The 21,592-nt window shown below is 27.1% G+C and overlaps 1 protein-coding gene across 1 annotated transcript; it reads right to left on the reverse strand.

Moving 5' to 3' along the window:
* Positions 1-8,318: 8,318 nt before the first annotated feature.
* On the reverse strand, positions 8,319-9,815 carry DGL (alpha/beta-Hydrolases superfamily protein). The gene has a single exon (XM_012210999.1). The coding sequence runs from the start codon at positions 9,813-9,815 to the stop codon at positions 8,319-8,321; it is 1,497 nt and encodes a 498-aa protein (XP_012066389.1).
* Positions 9,816-21,592: the final 11,777 nt, after the last annotated feature.

The raw sequence follows: 21,592 nt of genomic DNA on the forward strand, positions 1-21,592 counted from the left end.
ATAATTATAAGCAAAATCTGTACAGGACAAATTCTCCACTTAGGGTCAAGTCAATGAAAAGGAATCAAAAGATTTTGTGCTTCAAGTCCTTGTTTTTAATGTATGATGTGATACGGACCAAAAACAAACATTTTTTTAATCAAATTTTAAATAACTATATATTAAAAGTATTTCTGCCTTATTTATAAATTATTTTTCACTTTATCTAGAATTTTAATCTAAAATCATTTGTTTATTTTAATCGCTGGGTTAATTATTAATGTCATAAATTATGCAATATTTAGTCAATATTCATGTGACATCCTACTGAATCGAGTTGTAGCATTTAGCAAGTCGAGTCGGAACGAACCAGAACCCGGTTCGAGCCATAAAAATTAAATAAATCAAAGACTTGGACTTAATTGAATGAAACATAAAGATGTAGACTCAATTGAAATAAAAGTATAAGGATTAGGACCTAATTGAAATAAACTTTAACTTAAGTTACATAATGATTAGTAAGAGTTGCATCATGGGTCCAACAGTTAGATTAATTTCATGCAAGTTTCTTTACAAGTTATCAATTGTTTACATTATTACTCATTCGATATTACTTGTAGTTGTCTATGAAATCCTTTTAAAGCATGAAACAGGTTAGCAACGTATAGAATGAGACAACATACAGATAAACAGTATAGTTTATGCATTTTATGAATAATACAGAGAATATGCTCCACTGAGATTAGGTAGAAACCACGTAGATAAGGCTATGTCGCGACATAGGATAGCAGATCTTTGTCCCATACAGTTTGGTACTCCGGCTACAGGCCGTTGAGTGGATATGATTTATATACGGGTCATAACAGCCTAGCCATACAATATTCATTCAGTTTCATACAGTCGTTCTTATCATTTCGGTTTCACTGTAACCTTATGGAGCCATACAGTTATGAAATTGTGTTATTTATAAATTTACGATGTTTAATAAAAAGTGCAAAATTCATATAGCATAATGAACAGTAGGTAAAATCATGAAAGTATAATGATATGTGTGCTTACATGCTTATTTATTTAATTCTTATTAAGTTAAGATATCCACTGAATTTTATTTGCTTAGCGAGTTACTTGTTTTAACTCGTAGGTTTTGAGTCTGGACCGTAGAGAGTCATCTTTACAACTGCTGCAGTTCATCTTTTGAAGACCCAGTTTTCAGGGTAACTAATCATTTTGATATTTTGGTTCTGTAGCATGTACATGGCACATAGTTGGGCTCATTTCATTTTGGAAAATAGTGTAATGTCTTGTATATATTGAATAAATGTATGTATATAAATGACGTATAGAGCAACAACATGACATAATATTTAGCATACAGGATGATATCAGCATGACACAACATAAGTTCAACCAGATTGTAGCATCTCGGTTCGATTCATTCATGTTTATGGGTGGACCGGGAAAGGATGTTACAATTCAGTTGATGAAAGTAAAAATTCTCAGTTTTCATCCATCAAAACGCAATATTTTTAGAAATATAAATATTTTTAAACACATGGAATCAATATGAGAGCGTATATATTTAAGGTTATGCGAGTATACACATTTGATGTTATGCGAGAAAAAACTAAATTAAATTAATAGTAAATAACAAGCAACAAATAAATAATACGTAATATTCAGCTATTCATAAATAGCTAACCATCGTTCGGTTTCAGAACGCTATTACTGTATGAATTAGGATTAACAATTATTCCGTTTTTGTCCATTGAAGCATGACCTATTAATACAATTAAATAACATCATAAATACATTAATTAATTAATTAATATGAGTAATATTATTACACAAACAAACTAATTTAAAATATGTATGACTTTGTGTGATCTTATGTAATAAAAGTCTGAGATAGGGTTGGAAAATAGTAGATTCTTCAGGTTACTAGGGAATTTATAGGAAAAAGAAAATTACTCATTTGTCTAGCTTAATGATGATTGTTTGTGTAGTCTCCAAGCCGACAAGTGTACAGTGTTGTTTGTGTTTACACTTTTCAATTGCAGAGAGTTTATTAAAAAGAAATTAAAAAAAAAATTAATGAATTTTCTTTGGGTATTATTTTTCTCTTAGAGTCACACGGTAGACTTGTGTGCAGAGACAAGGAAACCAGGTTGCCGATGCTTCCAACACAAGCCAACTTGCAATAATTTCAAATCCGCTTGTCAACGAAAAACTGTACGGCGCAACTGTTATACCATGTAAATAGAATAAGTTATAATAATAATTTAAAAAATATATATTTTTAAAAACATAAAAATTCAAATAATTATAGTGATCAGATGAAAGTTGACAAGTGATACACAATATATGTTTTGTCAACACTCCCCTAAAATGCAGCTGGATATCGGAGCCGCTAGAACTGAATATCTAAACAGAATATCCAACGATGAAATAAAATTTGCTCTGGTACCATATTATAATTTTACACGAAAACAAGAAGACAGTACAATGCATATAGGGTTTGAGTGTCGAAATTACGGACACGTAATGGAAATACGTATACAAGCTAAGCTACATTGTCAAGAGCAAAGAAATTGCGCAGAATGACAGCAAGTCATTGATAAAAATAGAAAGCAAAAGGCAAATTGAATTAAACTGGATTCAACTAGGCACGAAGTTCACGTCCACTTCACAACTTAAGACACGCCAAGACAAGTTGGAAATTAAGATTGGAGTTTGTGTGTATTTGCATTTTCTTATTCTAATCCTATTTTAATTTCTAACTTATCGGAAATTAATTTAACTTTAAAAGTGATTATCGGTACAAATGGATGGTTAGATTAGCGACATTGAATTGTGTCTGGAGACGAACTTTATCTGAAAGATAAGAAATTTATTAAATCCAAAAATCGCTACAGTAAAAAATTATCGTGAACACCACGCCATGAGAAAAAAAATTGCGAGGAAACTTATTAAAATTTCATTTTTCAAGTAAAACTTTTCGTTACATTAGTTTATTTGAAAAGGGAAATTCTTACAAGCATATCCAATATTTGAGGAAGAACATAGAAAATTTGGCTTTTTGTGAAATTTTGACTTTTTTCACGTGTTACATATTCATGAAATTTTTGAAATTTTGTGGTCGGTTTCAACGTTGATAGAAGCAAATTCTTAGTAAGCTGATCTGAAATGGGCAACAATATTTTCAAGATTTAGAAGTGTCATTTTCATATTTGATAACAGAAATGATTTCCAAATCCAAAATATTTAATTGGTTTAATTGTTTATTATATACAAAATAAAATACCCACTTTGACTTTCAATTTTTGTTATTGTTTATATGTACTTTGGTTGCTGCCGTCCACTGTCGTCGTAAGTGAAAACTCAACATCATAAATCACCTAACTCCTATGTCGTTTCTGTTCCTTTCTTGTAATATACTTATGGCTCTGCCTCAAATTAGAACTTTCTTTTATGTATTATATTAGTAGAAATACAAAATTAACAACTAAGTGAACAAATTTTTCAAAAAAGAAGGAAAGAAAGAAAGAAAACAACTAAAGTTAAAAAAAGAAATTTAAAACAAAACTATTGGAATTAACAACTGCTGAATATTCTTTTTTTTTTTATCAACAAAATTAATTTATTTTATTAATTAAATCCAAGAAAAAATTTAGCAAAATCAAAAATTTAAAAACTCAGGCCATCTCTGAGGTTTCTTTTCCTTTTTGTAAACCCAACAGAGCATTTTGGAACAACCACCGATTGAAAAAATATTAGACAAACAAGTTAATTTCCATGGATGTCACATGTTCCATGCATAAATAGTATTTGCATTGGAATTCCTAAGTTGGCAGTAATTTTGGAACAATTCTGAGCCAAAATCATGAAAAAGGTTTTCAATATGTGTATAGTGTGCATATAACAATCCCACAATTCTTTCTTTTTTTCTATTTTGTCTTTAAATTGTTCTTTGCTTCCTTTTATTATCTGGATTCGCTTGCCCGAATCGGATTCATATCCCTACCAACGCAGCTGATCAATGAAAAAATATAATTTTTATTGAAACACGTGTATTTATGATTGCACGCTAAAAAAAATAAAGTAGAAATAATTTTTAAAAAAATTCTATTTTTATTGATTTGATCCATAGATAAGGCTATGAACTAGGTCCAGACAAACATTTTTCTTTATTATCACCCGTTTTAATTAATTTTTCTAATGATCCATTAGGTATAAATAAACTTAAAATGTGAAATTCGTTTATAAATAAGTTTTAGATAAATTCATTTGTAAATAAATTCTTTATATTTGGAATAAATTCAAATTTCGAAAATTCATTTACTTTTATTCCTAAAATTTCCTTGTAATAATAATTTTAGAAGGTTAAGAGGATTAATAGTTTTATAATAAAATTTTAAATTGTTTAAGTTTGTGAAATTGATTTGAAAATTTCCCACTATTTTTTGTAGAATTTAGTTTAGTTATACTCAAATCCATAGAATTGAATTCGTATAATTGAATTCTATTTTTTTTCCGAGCAAAACACAAAATTTAACTTTATAAATAAATTCCATAAAATTTTACGCAGCTCGTTTATTCCACAAACGAGATTAGTGTTCGCTAAAAATAAAAAAAAAAAAAGCAACCGTCGCTAATTCAATTATAAAAGAGACCCAAGAGCCGTGGATTATTCTCTAATCACTTATTTTGTCTTCGTTTAAGAATTCGACCGAAAGAGAAAACTGTCTAAAAATCTTAAACTTATGTCCAATCAGTGTCACCTTTTAGTTCTTATTATCCAAGTTCCAGTTCAGCCAATCCATTATTCAAACAGGACTGTCCACTTCCTAATTAAGTTTTATGAAAGCGAACTCATGATAAATAATTACCAATTTTTGCTTCTAGTTTATAGCCTCCTTAATGACTCTGTGTTAAGTATATAATCATGAAGAAAAAGAAAATTCATAAAGCTAGCTAGACACTCTCTTCTTTGAGAATTTATTTTATTTTTCTTTTTATAAATTTTCTAATTTCTTAATTATTTTTGAGCGTTTCTCTTTTCATATCTATATTTAAAATTTTCAAAATTTTTTCTTATCTATTTATATACTTATATATTTGTCAATAAATACACATCTATTTAATCAGTTTAAATAATTTTCTTTCAATTATTTGAGTTATGAACAAGGATCATATATTTAAATTTAAAATTCTTTACATTATTAAATATTTCTAAAATAAAATCTGGTACCAAAGCATTATGTGAACCGTCATCTAGTTGAAAAGATAAAATTTAATACGATTGGTCTATTATTTGTAAATTTAGTCAATTCAATAGAAAACATACCAAATAGGAAGATGCAAAAATGGAAAAATATGTATATAGTATCAAAAATAGACATATATGGAGTATTTTATGTATGTTTTCAGTGACCAAGGTTCTGAAACTGTCGGTCTCAATAAAGATCGCAAGTTTCAGTTTCAAATAAGTTCAAATTGAATTTATGAGTTGATGGAACTTTAAATTAACCTAAACCTATTTGAAAATTAACAACTTATAAATAATTCCAAATATATATAGATATAATAATCACAAACTTGAGCTTCATGAAAAATATGAAGGATAATAACCAAGCAGAAAAATTCAATTTTTAGAACCGAATTTCTTGAATAATTGTTCAATTTCGGCATGATAACAACTTATTTAGACTCAATTTACGGGTCTATCTATGAATCAAATCAACGAAAAATATATATATATATTTTTCAGAAATGAGTTCTTTCTAACTATTTACTATGAAAAAAAAAAAGAGTAAAATGAGAACAATTTATTCATTTATTTTGTACCAAAAGATAATGTACAGGGTAATTATTGGCGGTTGAGCAATTTAAACATAATCAAAGACTTAATGCAATATTAAGTTATTGCATATTCTTAATCATTGACAACTCATTCTTTAGAAGTTTCTTTAAAAGTTTTGGCTATGTTTTTGTTTAGCAGGAACCGATCAACTCACTAATGTGAAAATTAGAAGCAAAAGTTCAAGAAATTAACACTGCAACTGCATGTTCCTAATTGGAGACAACGTTGGTGATGGTGATAGGTTATTTATTTAATTTCTTATCAAACAACGATAGGTAAATTGATAAGACAGAACATTTTATGCTACTGTTAATCCTTGACTACATTATTCTATGATTAATTATTTTACAGATAGAGAGAAAATAATGTCGAAATTTCCAAAATGTAGGAATTATCCAACTCTCAAGGCACATAATGTGTGGTTAGATAGATATAAATGTTAATTTGGATATAATTTAAATTTTTAATTATATTTTATCATATATTTATGTAGTATAGCAAAAGAAAAGATTTTGAAAGCAAAATTATTAAAATGCTTTACTTGAAATGGTAACTTTCTAATCCTAGTGATGATAAAATAAAATAAAAATAAATTTAAAATAACTTATGTAAGATTTATGTATAAAAATTCAATGGCAATTGCAAAAGGTAAATTCTAAATCTAAAATAAAATTTTAGTATTTTAATTTATTGTGAAAAAAAAATAAATTAGCCTTAAAATTACAGTCAAATTAATATATGAAAATCTCTATTTTTAAAAATTAATTAGAAAAACGGGATTCCTACTGAATTTTTTTTTATGAGCCAACAAGAAATATATTCTTTAATTATGATTACTGTTATATATATATATATATATGTTACAAGATGATTGTTTACATATGTAGAATGAACTATATAAGTAAACGTTACTGATTCTATGATAATTATCTCGTTCACATAATGTTTTATTAGAATGATTTTATATATATAACACACTATATTCTCAATTAAAGAAATATATTTCATGAATGAATTTATAGATAGAAACAGAGAATTACAAGGAATTTGTATGTTGTATATTTCTATATTAGCTAACTGAAATTAAAGCTAATTAAGATTAACTATTAAATTATGATTGAAGGTTCTGGAAAAATTGTCCTTAACAAAAAAAAAAAAAAAAAAAAAATAAATATATTAAGATCAAACATTAATATTTAACATGATTGGCTTAGAGAGATTGCAAGATTCTCATAATTGACACTTAATTTTCTTTGGAATTATATGGAAACTAGTCATAAATTTCGTCCAATAGTATTTCTCTAGAATAATTTTGTACGGGAATGTCCTAAATTCCACAAATATAATCGATTGGTCCATAAGAAAAAACTCAGTTTTCTTCGAATTTTCCTATTTTCATACTGAATTGTATCGTTTTGTTTTTTTGGCTCAATGCATAAATACACCGTATATTTTATGTAAAAAATTTTATAGCACCTTTAATTTTTATTTTTGATCTATTGTACACTTTAATTTATAAAATTATACCTATTGAATATTTTAACTTGTAAAAGTTATTCTACTAAATACTCTAATTTGTAAAATTAAATCGATTAAACACTAATTGGATAGTTGAAAAATGTGAAAATTATTGATTTAAAGATTATACTAACCACATATCAAGTGAATATTTTATATAAAAATATCAAAAACACCATAAATATGTTATTGCTAGTATAGAGAGAGGGTATAAGATTATAAAAATTTATAACTTTAGAGAAATAATGTCTCTCGCAAAGTTTGGAATGCCATAAAGTTGTTTCGTAAAATATACGGATAGATTTATGCATTCGGCATTTCTTCTTTCTATAACAAAAATATATAAATAAATTCTAATGATTCAATTGGGCTATTATCTTAATTTCAAAGTCAAGGTCTTCATTCATAAATTAAGTATTATCTAATAAAATATATGAAGCAATTTAGCTTAGCATTCTTTTCCACACCAGATAGATCTAGGTCTTTTTCATCTGTCATCTTCCAAATCCTTCAAGAACACAGCTGGTCATTCAACATTCTATTGAGCTTGGTCGAGTCATATATAAGCTCTAAATTGAGAAAATAATTGCTTGTGAAGGATATATATAGAAAATTGAAGAGGGTTTTTCTTTTTTTTTTTTTTTTTTTTTTTTTTTTGAAAATTTTAAATTACCAACAAACAAGAACCTTAATTAATTAGTGATTAATCAATAATTAAGAAATTTAGCTAGAATTCAATCAATTAACTAAAAAGTCTGTTAACAAATTTTATGCTACTCACAAAATTCTGATTCGTTATATGTTGATTCACTAATAATTAGCTAATTCTTGTACGTTAATTGCAAGAAATAACTTTAAAATTAGTAGTATGATTTATCGCGCATGCGACATTTAATAGTTCGATAAGATTTGTTTCAAAGGCTGTAAAAATTTTCTTTTCTTTTCTGAAATACAATAATCTTCATTGATATACACACATATACAGAGAGATAAACCCCGCTATACTAACAGAAAAAATATACAAAGCTAAGGAGTTCACCCACCTTAAAATATTTTCATCTGAGAAGAAGGATTCAGTTTTTTGAGACTGAACCGTGTTTATAATATTGCTTAAAGCAATTTGAAGTGGGTACAAATTAAAATTTTCTGCACTAAATAGTAACTCATTAATTCTATTCAAAAGATCATCTTCTTGATGATGATCAAGAATGTCCTCTACTGATTGTTGCTTCAAATTAGGGCATTTTTTGAGTAAGCTTTCAATATAGGCTTCTAAATCATGAACATGAGACGGGTTTTGAATATTGAAGAAATCGACGAGTAATTCGACACCTACATGTGCATAACAAGAACAACTCCACGGGAATTCATATTTCCCTCCTAAAACCCTAAAATTTTCATTTAAAAGAACCCCAGGTAATTTTGTAATTGGGTCATTAACATTCACAATTCTCAGAACCTTAACCCCTAATTCCTCACATCTCTCTTTAAACCCAGCGTTCCCTACTCTAGGGCCTCCGAACGAAAAAACAGTCACCGGAATATCCCCTTTATGATTATTTACTCTATTCAATCCTATCTCGGAAATATCATAAGCAAGAAGAAGACCTAAAGAACTCCCCATACTATGCCCTGCTATAGATATACTAATTTCTTCTCCTTTGTACTTATTTAACAATCTTGACACTTCAGATAAAAGCTGTTGGCGGCAGCTTTCAAGACCAAACTTATCGTTGCTTTCACCCGAAGTGTACAAGTTTAAAAACCCTAATTCTACCTTGACTTCTGGGCGTGGATTAAGAGGGTCTAAGCGTGCAGGCTCGAGCGAGCTCATAAAATTTGCTACCCACTCTTGATTTGTCACCGTCCCTCGAAATGTGATCACTATGTCTCTTCGACCAAGCCTTTTAACTGTATCATCAGACGAAACAGCCACATATCCAATCCAGCGGCCACAAGAAGGAGTATCTTGGATTGGAATATTAACATCTGGGGTTACATAGATATATTTAGTGACTTGATAACCAGAATTTCCCATTCCAACTTGGTTTAACATGTTTTTCTTGCCATACTTACACGATAAGTATCGCGTAGAGTTAGGATCAAGATCAAAAGCTTTATAACACGCGGTCACAAACTCACCATATCGAATAATTTCTTGTCGGAGAAGATGGTGCAAGGGATCAACTAGCCCATCCCAGTTGTTGCAACCTTGAATCTCTCTCCAGAGAAGAGCTAATGGCTTCGAGTTACTGCTGCTCTTTTCTGAAATAGCAATTGAAGACGAAGATAACTTTTGTCTGGATAAAGAAAAAGATGAAGAAGGAAAAGTTTCAATACTTTTATTAGGCATACAAACTTGATTGGAAGAAGCAGAAATGGGTAAATTCTTTTTTCTTGGACAAGAGACATTTTTTACACTGTAACTGGAATTTGGCATGAAGAGTTTGGAAGCCATTAGAGAAGGAGAGAAGCTTAAAGAAAGAGAGAGAGAGAGAGAGAGAGAGAGACAGGGTATGGTTGGTGAAGCTAGAGTAAGGATGGATATATATAACAAGTAGTTAGGATGGACGGAAGGAGAGTAAATGCGACAAAAACCAAAGTAAAAAGGCATGTTTGGCGAGCATTTGACTAAAATGGATTGTGTTTTTTAAAGTTCTTTTTTAAGTTAATAAATATAATTGTATTTATTTTCTGGTTTCATAATTTATGTGGTCGGTTGGGTTTGTTTCACACAGTCATAGCTCTTTTTTGCTGCGTAATCCAGAAAATTTAAATAATAATTAACAATATTGTTAGCCTTTTGCTGCTTCCCTTGTATCTGAAGTTGACTTCCGACCCTTCAAACCATTCAAATTGAGTTCTCTGTACTCTCGGTTTATGTCTCCACCCATGAACTAAAGTATTATTGAAACGATAATATTTTTAATTATTCATCAGGAAAATAAATAAATTGAAAATAATTTTAAAAAATTTTTATTTTCATCAAGCTGGCCGGTTTATCTAAATTGTATGAATCGAGTCTAAATAAGTTTTATTCCGAACAATTAATCTGAAATTTATCGTTTTTAGATAGAGCGAGAGAAAGAAGAAGATTGAAATTTTTTTTTTCAAAAAATAATCATATATGTATGTTTGATGTTAGATTTTTTGTTTTTGTTTTTTTTTTTAAAATATTATGCCTTGGTGTGCATAATTGTTATTAAATATTAAATAATAATGAAATATCAATTTTTTTTGGTAAATGAGAGGCCCAATGGATCGAAATAACACTGTGGGCTACACAATAGGGGTAGCCTTCCTCTTTAAATGACATTCACTAAATTAGTGATAATTTTTTGTGGCAGACTCGAACTCGAGACCTCCAACTCTCTATATCTTTTATAAGAAATAAAAAAACCAATCAATCCACACACCCGATTGGCAATGAAATATCAATTTTACTCTTTAGCGCAGATACTTATGTTATAACATATTATACTAGTTGGATCAAAATCTTTATATCTTACAATTTAACAAAAATCTTTATATCTTACAACCTTCCGAAAATACAGTTTTTTAATTAACTTTTCAACTAAATTGTTGAAAATATGATAGAAAAGAAGGAAGAGGAGGATATTCCACCTAAGTTTTTAAGCATAAAATATTAAAAAACGCTTACTTACACTCGATGTATAAGTACATTCATACATTAATTCAATTCACAAAAACTATTTGAACAAACAAAGACATTTTGATCTTCGGAGAAAAAAAAAAAAAGGTAGTACGGTACTAAATTTTTGACAATTTTTCTTAAATGATATGTAGAAATTGGCTTAGAATGTTCTTGGATCATATATCATGTGTAAACAATTATTTAATTAGATTTTTTTGACTTTTATTGATTAATAGGAAAAGTACATAAATTCTAAAGAAATGAATTCATAGTTTGACAATTTAAAAATACAAAGACTATTAAATTAATTTCAAGCATAGAGATCCTAGATAATATAATTTAATATCTATAATACAAAAGCTAAATAAATTAAAAATAAAGATTCTGAATAATTTAATATGTTGATACCCCTATATCTTTTTTTGCTTGGTACTGTTAAGTTTTTCCTGAACAATATTAATATTAATAAAAAAATAATTGAATTTACTGATAAAAAAATATAATGATTTTCTTTTTTTTCTTAAAAAAATAATTTTATATGTACACATTCTCAAGCTTATAACATTATGATCCTTAGGCTGTCAATGTTTTTTTTTTTATCACTAATATATATACATATTCATTTTATTAATTTATATCTAGGAAAAACTTAGCATTTTTAAGTTTTTAAATCCAAACCATCAGGTTTCCAAATACATATTCATTTTATTAATTTATATCTAGGAAAAACTTAGCATTTTTAAGTTTTTAAATCCAAACCATCAGGTTTCCAAATACATATTCATTTTATTAATTTATATCTAGGAAAAACTTAGCATTTTTAAGTTTTTAAATCCAAACCATCAGGTTCCCAAATACATCTAATTTAACAAAGAGAAGACTTTCAAACTTTCTCTTTGTTTTGACATATATATATATTGAATTCTCTACTTTATATTTATAAATTTTTGATTGGATAATATTGTTAAATTTCAGAAATATGAATTAATTAATATGCATTTAAACATAATTATAAAAAGCAATTATTTGTTTCTAATTAACTGATAATATTGTTCACTAGTACATTTTTATATTTCTACAATTTCAAGGCTTTCTTAATACTTTTAAAATTTAATTATAATTTTGAAATTTTAATCTTTTTCTTTATCTATATCTATATTTTTCTTTTGAATTTTTTAAACCTATACCTATACCTATTTAAGTATAAAACAAACTTTCAATGCTCTTCCATCTCTTTCTCTTACCCTGTCTCTAAACACTTTCGTGTTCAAAAATCTCTCGCTTTCTCGATTTTTCTTGAGGTAAGCTCTTAATTTTCACTCTTCCAATTTCACTCTCAGTCTCCTTTAATATTTTTTCTTTTAATTTTTATTTATTTAATTATTTGATTAGATATTAGCATTCCCTTCTCAATTATTAACATAAGGCTAACCATCATCATTTTTTTTCTATATAGATCACATGCTTAGAGAGATTGCAAGATTCTCATAATTGACAGTTAATTTTTCTTTGGAATTATATAGAAACTAGTCATAAATTTGGTCCAATAATGTTTCTCTAGAATAATTTTGTACGGGAAGGTCCTAAATTCTACAACTATAATCGATTGGTCCATAAGAAAAAACTCAGTTTTCTTCGAATTTTCCTATTTTCATACTGAATTGTATCGTTTTGTTTTTTGGCTCAACGCATAAATTCACCGTATATTTTATGTAAAAAATTTTAAAAATACAAAGACTATTAAATTAATTTCAAGCATAGAGATCCTAGATAATATAATTTAATATCTATAATACAAAAGCTAAATAAATTAAAAATAGAGATTCTGAATAATTTAATATGTTTTATACCCCTATATCTTTTTTTGCTTGGTACTGTTAAGTTTTTCCTGAACAATATTAATATTAATAAAAAAAATAATTGAATTTACTGATAAAAAAATATAATGATTTTCTTTTTTTTCTTAAAAAAGTAATTTTATATGTACACATTCTCAAACTTATAACATTATGATCATTAGGGTGTCAATGTTTTTTTTTTTTTATCAGCAATATATAGATATATTCATTTTATTAATTTATATTCAGGAAAAACTTAGCATTTTTAAGTTGCTAAATCCGAACCATCAGGTTTCTCAAATGCATCCAATCTAACTCCAAAATGCTAAGTAAAAAAATATAGAAAACCTCAACTTATATAAGATTCATCTCTTCTTGAGATAAAAATATATAAAAAAAAAAAAAGTTTAAAATCACAATATTGAAACAGCCTAACAAAGCAAAACGAAGCTAAAAAATCATCAAATGCTTCAACACCCTTCTTTGCGAAAGAATCTCTAAAGCAAATTTATTCTCTAAAGTTATAGAATTGGCTATAATAATATTATTGATGGAAAAATATTAATTTTGTTGATAGAGAAGGACATTATGTGGAAGTAAAATAAGAAACTTAAAAACTTTCCTCTAAAGGATGAATAATGTTATAACTTAGGATACGCGACAGAAAACTAAACCTATATTTATGAAATGGAGAGCTTTTAGAGGTTATAAGGTAGCATTTTATAAAAGTTCTATAAAAGCTTAATACATATAATGTTTAACTTAACTTTTAGCGTTTTACGAAAAGTTTTTTACGAAAAGTAACTCAAACAGTTAAAACATTACTACAATAGCTGATAACAAGCAAAACAGCTAATTTTGCCGAACAAACGCTTAATCTACTTTTATATTATATATATATATATATATATATATATATATATATATATATATATATATATATATATATATATATATATGTTTTTTTTTTTTTCAAGCTAGTTGTGAGTGGAGAAACCTAATGACTTAGGGTAGATTCCTTTTTTTTTTTTTTTAATTCTAATAAGAAAATATTATTGCTGATGAAAAAATAATAGAGAGATCTTTTTGTTTATAAAGTGGCAAACAGAAAGGTGGCTTTTGGCTTAAAAAAGTTTTGCATGTTGATATGTTTTAAGCATCAAATGCATTTTTTTTTTCTATCCCAATTAATTTTGTATTCTCATGCTTTGAATTTTTTTTGACATTTAATATTGGTTTATATATTATTAAGAGAAAAAACGAGCAATACAAGTGGGCACAATATCCCAAGTTTGAAAACAAGCCCCACGAGGAACTGATTTAGCCAAAACATGAGCTATATCATTAGCTTGTCTTCTAATCCAAGCCAACGTGACATTTGGCAATTGGACTAACAGTAGCTTACATTCAGAAATAACAACTCCAAACTCAGATCAGTCTTGGATAGAATTGCTCATAGCACAAAAAACTTGCAGACAATCGGTCTCAATCTGAATCTTCAAGCTGGAGTAGCCCGACAGCAACCAAGACAACACTGTTCTTAACGCCTGAGCTTCTGCTACTGCAGGAGAATGACAACCTTGCAAGGAAGACGTTGCTGCTGATACAAACCCACTATTACAATTTGAAATTACAGCACCAAAGGCTCCATGGCGGTCAGAGGGGAGAAGAGTTCATGCTTTGAATTTTAGAGTATGAAATGGACAGAAAAGTATTTTGCATGACTTTTACATAAACTACTTATCAAATAGAAGCGGTCTCTTTTCAAGCCTACATTTTTATAATTTCACCAAATCAATTGACATTTTTACTTTCCTTGATTTCCTCTCTTAATTTTAAAATTTGTATTTACACTCCATAAAGTTAAAAAAAAAATATATTAAATGATTAATAAATAGGCAAAATGCCAATATATATATATATACACACACACACATGTACAGACAATTTTATCATAATTTTTACATCATAAAGTAGAAAAAATAAAGTCAAATATGTAAAAGTCAAATTATTTTATATTTTTTAGTTAATATAATAATATTTTTGGAGACTAAGAAGAAAAGATATTTAGTAATTATAATATTGTATATAAAAAGAACTTTGAACTCCTTTTGTCTCCCAAATTTTTCTATATATATATATATATATATATATTAAATTTTTAAGGGAATAAGATTATTAGTATGAACATTTTCATTTACAAGAAAAATATTGAACTGCGAAAAGTTATATATCAGCTTTTACTCTTACAGATGTAAATTTCTTATTGGAAAGGACTACGGTGAGGAATTTTGAGGCAATTTCATCCTGTCTCCAACTTGTTGGCCGAAAAGTGAACATTTGTTACTATTTCTGAATTGAATTTTATTTACAACATGGCGTATGAATGGATATAACAGTATGATAATATCTCTGTTTTGTTAAATTTAATATTATTTTGATTTTTCACCATAGATAAAAAAAGATCGAATCATATAATTTTTTTAAAATAAAAATAATTGAATAAATTACCTTCTTATAAATTTCTGTAATTAAAAAAATATTTAAATAAAGATAAAAGTAAAATAAAATAATTAATGCTATCTCGGTTTTTTAAAAGTATTATAAATGGAAAAAAAATAAAAAAAAGATATGAAATTTAATGAAACAGTGACAAATATCACACATGATGATATGATTGTTTATTTATATTTTTGCAAAACTTTAGGAAAAAAAAAAAAAGTAAGTAATGTTATTTGAAAATGAAGCAAATGATTTCGAACGCAAACGTAAGGGATGATGTCTTGAGATCTTTGTTCCATATTCCAATTTCCATCCCTATATTAAGTAATTATTAGTAATTTTCCACAAAGTTGAGTAGTCATTTTCAGAAGGGCTGCATATGGGCCATAGAAATTGCTCAAATTGCAGCGGGCAGCCCTTGCTATGTGACCCAACAGCAGCCCGTTCACTTATAGGGTCCATCAAATCTCTTCTATCTTTTCTAATTTTGAGCATGAAAGGACACTTTTGAGCAACTTGATGACCTTATCTTAAATTCATTGGTTGGCCTCAAGGAAACAACCTAGGTTTAAAGCCTTCAAACAATAATTAAGAAATTTCACATTTGAAAATTTGTCAATTTTTACTTTTTGGACTTATTTGTAGATACAATTGCGAGCTTTAATTTAATATATATATATATGATGATTTTTGAAAATTTTATATTTTTTAACTTTAAACTCGATATATGAGTATATATTGTTTAAGTTAATCAATTGTATTCATATTTTTCGATGGTCAGGTGTATTATCCAATTTAGAGAAACTCTTAAAAATAAATTTTAAAAAATAGATAAGATTTAAATTCATTATTTCATGCTCTATAAATTAAATACTTAAACATTAAACTATCAACTTAATACCATTATTAGAAATCGCCCATTGAAAATAAATTAATTGAAACATGAATTTTAAGCTTGGAGAGTGAATCCAATCAAATCAAATTAAATTAAACTTCGCAGATTTTAAGTTTACTGTAAATAGTCAAAACACGTAGGATCAGCATTGAGAGTTAGGCAAAAAGTTAAGCAAAGAAGAGTCATATTACAGAGGCAAAATGACCATTTTCGTTTGTAAAGCTCTTCTTTTCAAAAGATGTTTCAATAGAAACTACACCTCTACTTTATATTGGTAATGCTCTTTCTTTTGAATATCTAAGACTTAAATCTACTTTTTGCTCTAATGATATCAATCACCAAGTCTTTTTGAACTCCATTTTCTTCCAAAGATAGATGTAGAATTCTCAGTAAATGGTCTACTTCTCCATTGTATGTAGTCTTTCTAATTGCAATTTTTAAGGTTCAAAACCATAAATTCTATACCCCAAAAAGATTTCTTCTTACTTGGAACACGCAATTGCATGCTTTAAATGCGAAAGCATGAAACTAATAACACTTTCGGTAAGTTGAAAGGTCCCAAGATTTTGCTCCTCTTATAAAATTTTCCTGTTCTTTGTTCTGTTTCCACTATTTTTCAAAGCTTCCACGTAGTGAAAGAGCCGACAAAACATGGTCATTGGTCACTAATCACTTCCCTCTCTCTTTCTATACAGAATTTCTTTGAAGGTACTATTAACTTTCTACCATAAGTTCAACCATTAAGATTCTAGTAATTCTATACCTCTATTATCTTTTATGGGCGTAAAAATTCCTATTATCATCTATTTGATCCATTGGTGGAGTCATAAACTCGGTCTAGACAAGTTCAGTCCTTCGATTAATTAAAAATATATTTAAAGACTTAACATTGAGCTTAAAAAACTGAATTTAAACTTAACTCATTTAAAAATAGTTAAAGTTCAAATCCATTTCGAGCTCGTTTCATTTATATTACTCCCTCCGTCCTAAAAAGATAGTCCACTTTCTATTTTCACATAAATTAAGAAATATGGTTAAATGATAATTTTATTCATATAACTTTCCTATTCCTTAAAAGAAATAACACATGAGTAATTATTATATTGAAACAATAACTAAGAAATTAATGAGAGTTATTAGAAATAAGATAAATTTAATAAGGGTATAGTACCCAATTTAAGGAATAACTATAATACAAAAAGGGAAAGTAGACTATATTTTGAGACAAACCAAAAAGAAAAGATGAACTATCTTTTTAAGACGAATGGAGTATAAATAAGTTTGAGCTTCAATTGGTTGTAGTTTATTATTATTTTTATTATTTCAAATGACCCATTCCCATGTTTGAATTTGAGTTCAAGTTGATTTATAAGCTTGTTAACTCAATATAGGGCTCACAAGACTCATCAAATTTCAAAATTTAGCTCATTTATTAAACGAGTTTGGTAAGCACGTAAATTCAAATTCAGTGAATGAATATAGCCTTAAAAACAGTCATGAACAATTTGACTCGTCTACAATCCTAAATTCATCTTAAATAATGCATTTGGAGCAAATCATATTATGAATTTTAACCTCGTTTGGATTCATTTCACATTGATTATACAAATGAAATGTATATATATAGATAGAATGTAATATTTAGTATTGTCATTCATAGATAATATTGGAGCGTAGATTTGGAATACATATAAAAAAAAAAAAAAAAGATGAATAATTAGAAGGGATATAAAACTAAAAATGGTTTATATTGAAAAGTGAGCCAACTCATTAAGTACAAGAAAAATGAAAGACATGCAATGAGACCAAACTAAAATAGCAAAGCCAAGTTAGGGTATATGTATATTTTTGAAAAATATAAATAAATTTAGGAGAAAAAAAAACAAAATTTTAAAAAGTTTAGGGAGTGATGGCCTCAAAAACCAAACTTTATAATTATTAATCTTTTGCCCACACAAAGAAAATTTTTAAAAAAAAAACCTCAATGTTATTATTATTATTTTTTTTGTTTATTACGAGATCCAATAGATCAAAATAATATTATGGACTACATTGTAATATTGAATTATAAAATTTATAAAGATTTTTACAGTCGAAAGTATTCAAATCTGAGACCTCTTGTCTCCACATAAATGAGAAAATTAATTAAATAATACGTAATTGATATACGTCATAACCATTTTTTTAAAATAAAATAATTATAATTAGTCAATAATGATACTATTTAACATGTGCCATTTATATCAATTTTTTATATTAGATAAATAGTATAATATTAGACTTTTGTAACAAAATCTTTGACTTGAAATTAATTGAATGGGTGCAATTTCAATCATGATCAAGAAAGGTTGAAAAGGCCCTAAAAAACAAATCATGATTGATGTGTAATCATTGAGGTAAAACACGCTGTAAAATTAGAGTGAAAAGAAAGGAGTAGGTTGCCGTTTCATTGCCTTCCGCCGTTCGGCGTGAGGCGGTGGCATTACACGCAATGTGCTCATAATTGATATATTGTCTGGAAATTAAAATAATAATTACTCGCTTAATATCAAAATATAAATCGTTTTATTATATATTATAAAAGTTATATATATAATAAAATAATATTACTTGTTTTCAACTAAAACTATATAACATAATATTAAATAAGAGTATAATATATATATTAAATATGGTAGTATATACATATTATATGGTAATATAATGATCATATACACATATTATATGGTAACGTAATATAATATGGTATATAATATATTAAATATAGTAGTATATACATATTATATCGTATATAAATGTTATAATTTAATGGAAAATGAATAACGTATATATTAAATATGGTAAGAATATAATACGTTTAGTTTTTTTTTTTAATAAATCTTTCACTTGATTGGTTATAATTATATCATTTCCTACAAGTAATTTATTGTATAAAAATAAATTTGATTTATTATTATTTATTAAGAAATGTATTATAAGATTTATTATTTGATATAAAATAGAAAATAAAACTCATTAGAAATATATAATATGAAATTATGATATAGCACGTTACATAAGCAAACTAATCACACGTTGAAAGATTTTTTTTTTTCTCCACAAAAGACAATCATAAATTAATTATATACTCATAGACTTTAGCAAAAAGTAATATAATTAAATTATATTTACTAAATATGTAAAAATCAATGAATACAAACAACGTGTAATACACATTCGAGAAAACTAATATACATAAATGTGGAAATGGAGTGAGGTAATAATTGGATGAATAAAAATAATATTAGTAATTTATTAGTATTTGCTGCAAGAGAATGTACATTTAAAAAAAAAAAATTTCCATTTTGGTAAATAGGGGCTAACAACCAGATGTAAACAACATAGTACACCAAAAAGATCATGGAACTCTGTCAATTGTAAATTTATGAGTATGAACACCAACCGGCAAAATCTTGAAACACATGAATTCTCCTTGTACAGAAAAGCTGCATTATTGGTTATCTAATTCACACACAAATTAGCCAGCGTTCGACTTAAATATAAAACATGTGATAACAGTTACTCTTTTCTGTCTCAAATTGTAAGTGATTTAAGATTTTCGTATGGAGAATGAAGAAATAATTAATTCTCTTAATTTACAATAAAATTAAGAGTAATTTGATTAAATTATTTTTTATTTCTAAACTAAGAGTTGTCTTTGAAGATAAGGCGGTTATTGTATATAGGGTCTGTTTGGTAAAATTAGATGTTTTGATAGCTGTTATCTGTTTGAATAGCATTTAACTATTAGCTGTTTCAGTAGTATTTTATAAAACGCTAAAAGCTAAATGTTACATTGGTTAACTTTTCATAACACTACTTTAACACCTTTAAAAGTTAGTTCAAACACTATATTATCAAATACTATAAAAAATAGCAGTTAGCGTTTTGACCAGTCAAAATGTTAACAGCTATTTATTAAGCTATTGTCGACCATAATCCTAATATAAATAATGATAAAATTAAAAAAAATTATTTATTATTTTTTAAAATACTCAAAATAACTTATATTTTAGTATAAAATAATCGGTCTAAAATGATTTATATTTTGGAAGCGACGGATTAATCTAAGGCAAGAAGAATTATGTGAACTGTAAGCGACGACTTAGCATTGACCAAACACAGTATTGCTTTTTTGAATCCAACAGTGGTTTCTGGTAGACATAAATATAGTCTAACAAGACGTGACACGCCTTTTGTCCCATTCTTGGTTGCAAAACAGCAATACGAAGGACTTGAAATTTATGTGTTTCATATTTTCATAACAGAGTTCTGAATAAATTAAATTCAATTCCAATAAAAGTTTTCTCTTCTTATCCATCTTCATCATCACTACTGATCTTGTTCATTGTTGGCGTTCAAACTCTGCTCCTTCATCTTCAACAATCTCTTGCCTTTTTTCTCTCTCTCTCTCTTTTTTTATTTGGCTGAATCGATGGACGAAGAAAAAAAAAGTAAATCGCCACTCTTTTTGATTTGACATGTCCAGACATGGGATCATAAACTTAATTTAACAGCCCGTAAACAGAGTATGAACATTGAAAACGCAAGAACCAAATTTCTTAAATTTGGAAACTTTCAGCCGACTGCCAACTAACAATATTTCAGTACATAAAGAACACATCTAAAGAGTCATGTCCTGAATTGAAAATTGAAAGAAACAACTCTAAAACTAAAATTTCAATGGTCGGTTTGGATTTTATTAGTGTCTAGAAGTGCAGATGTTTCCTGCTTTGAAGGGTCAACTATAGTCAACTATAGTCTATGGATTTTATTAGCATTTCACTCTTTAAAGAATGGTTTGATTTTTCAAATTGTATCTCATTATTCACTTCTTGCAAATTGGAATATTGAAGTCCTTCGGACACATTAAATAATTGCAACTACTAGCTTAGTAAATAATCATATTTTAATATCTATATCATAATATTTAATGTTACGGTTAAAAATAACTTTATTTTTTTTTTATCAATTACTATTTATTTCCAACGCCATTATTTATAATTGATAATCACTTTAAAAATTGAAAATATGAACATTTACTAAGTTTAGTCATTTTGAATGAATATTAACCGACATTAGATAGTTAATTAATCTTGATCGGTGCAAAAAATCAATAATAGAAAGAAATACATGCAAATTTAACTAAAATAGTTAATTTTTTTAAAATTATTTGTAAAATAGGAAATGCATGCAAGTTATATTATGAGATGCATCTTTGAATGTGCATCTACATGAATTTCACAATTTAATCTATTTGAAAACCATGCTTTGATACCATATTAAAGATCAATGAAAGTTTAAAC

The sequence above is a fragment of the Jatropha curcas genome, chromosome 1 (genome assembly GCF_041381405.1).
Source record: "Jatropha curcas cultivar XTBG-Jc1 chromosome 1, XTBG_Jcur_1.0, whole genome shotgun sequence".
Lineage (NCBI taxonomy): Eukaryota > Viridiplantae > Streptophyta > Magnoliopsida > Malpighiales > Euphorbiaceae > Jatropha > Jatropha curcas.

Coding starts and splice junctions, on each gene's coding strand:
- DGL (XM_012210999.1), bottom strand. CDS start 9,815: ATGGCTTCCAAACTCTTCATGCCAAATTCCAGTTACAGTGTAAAAAAT.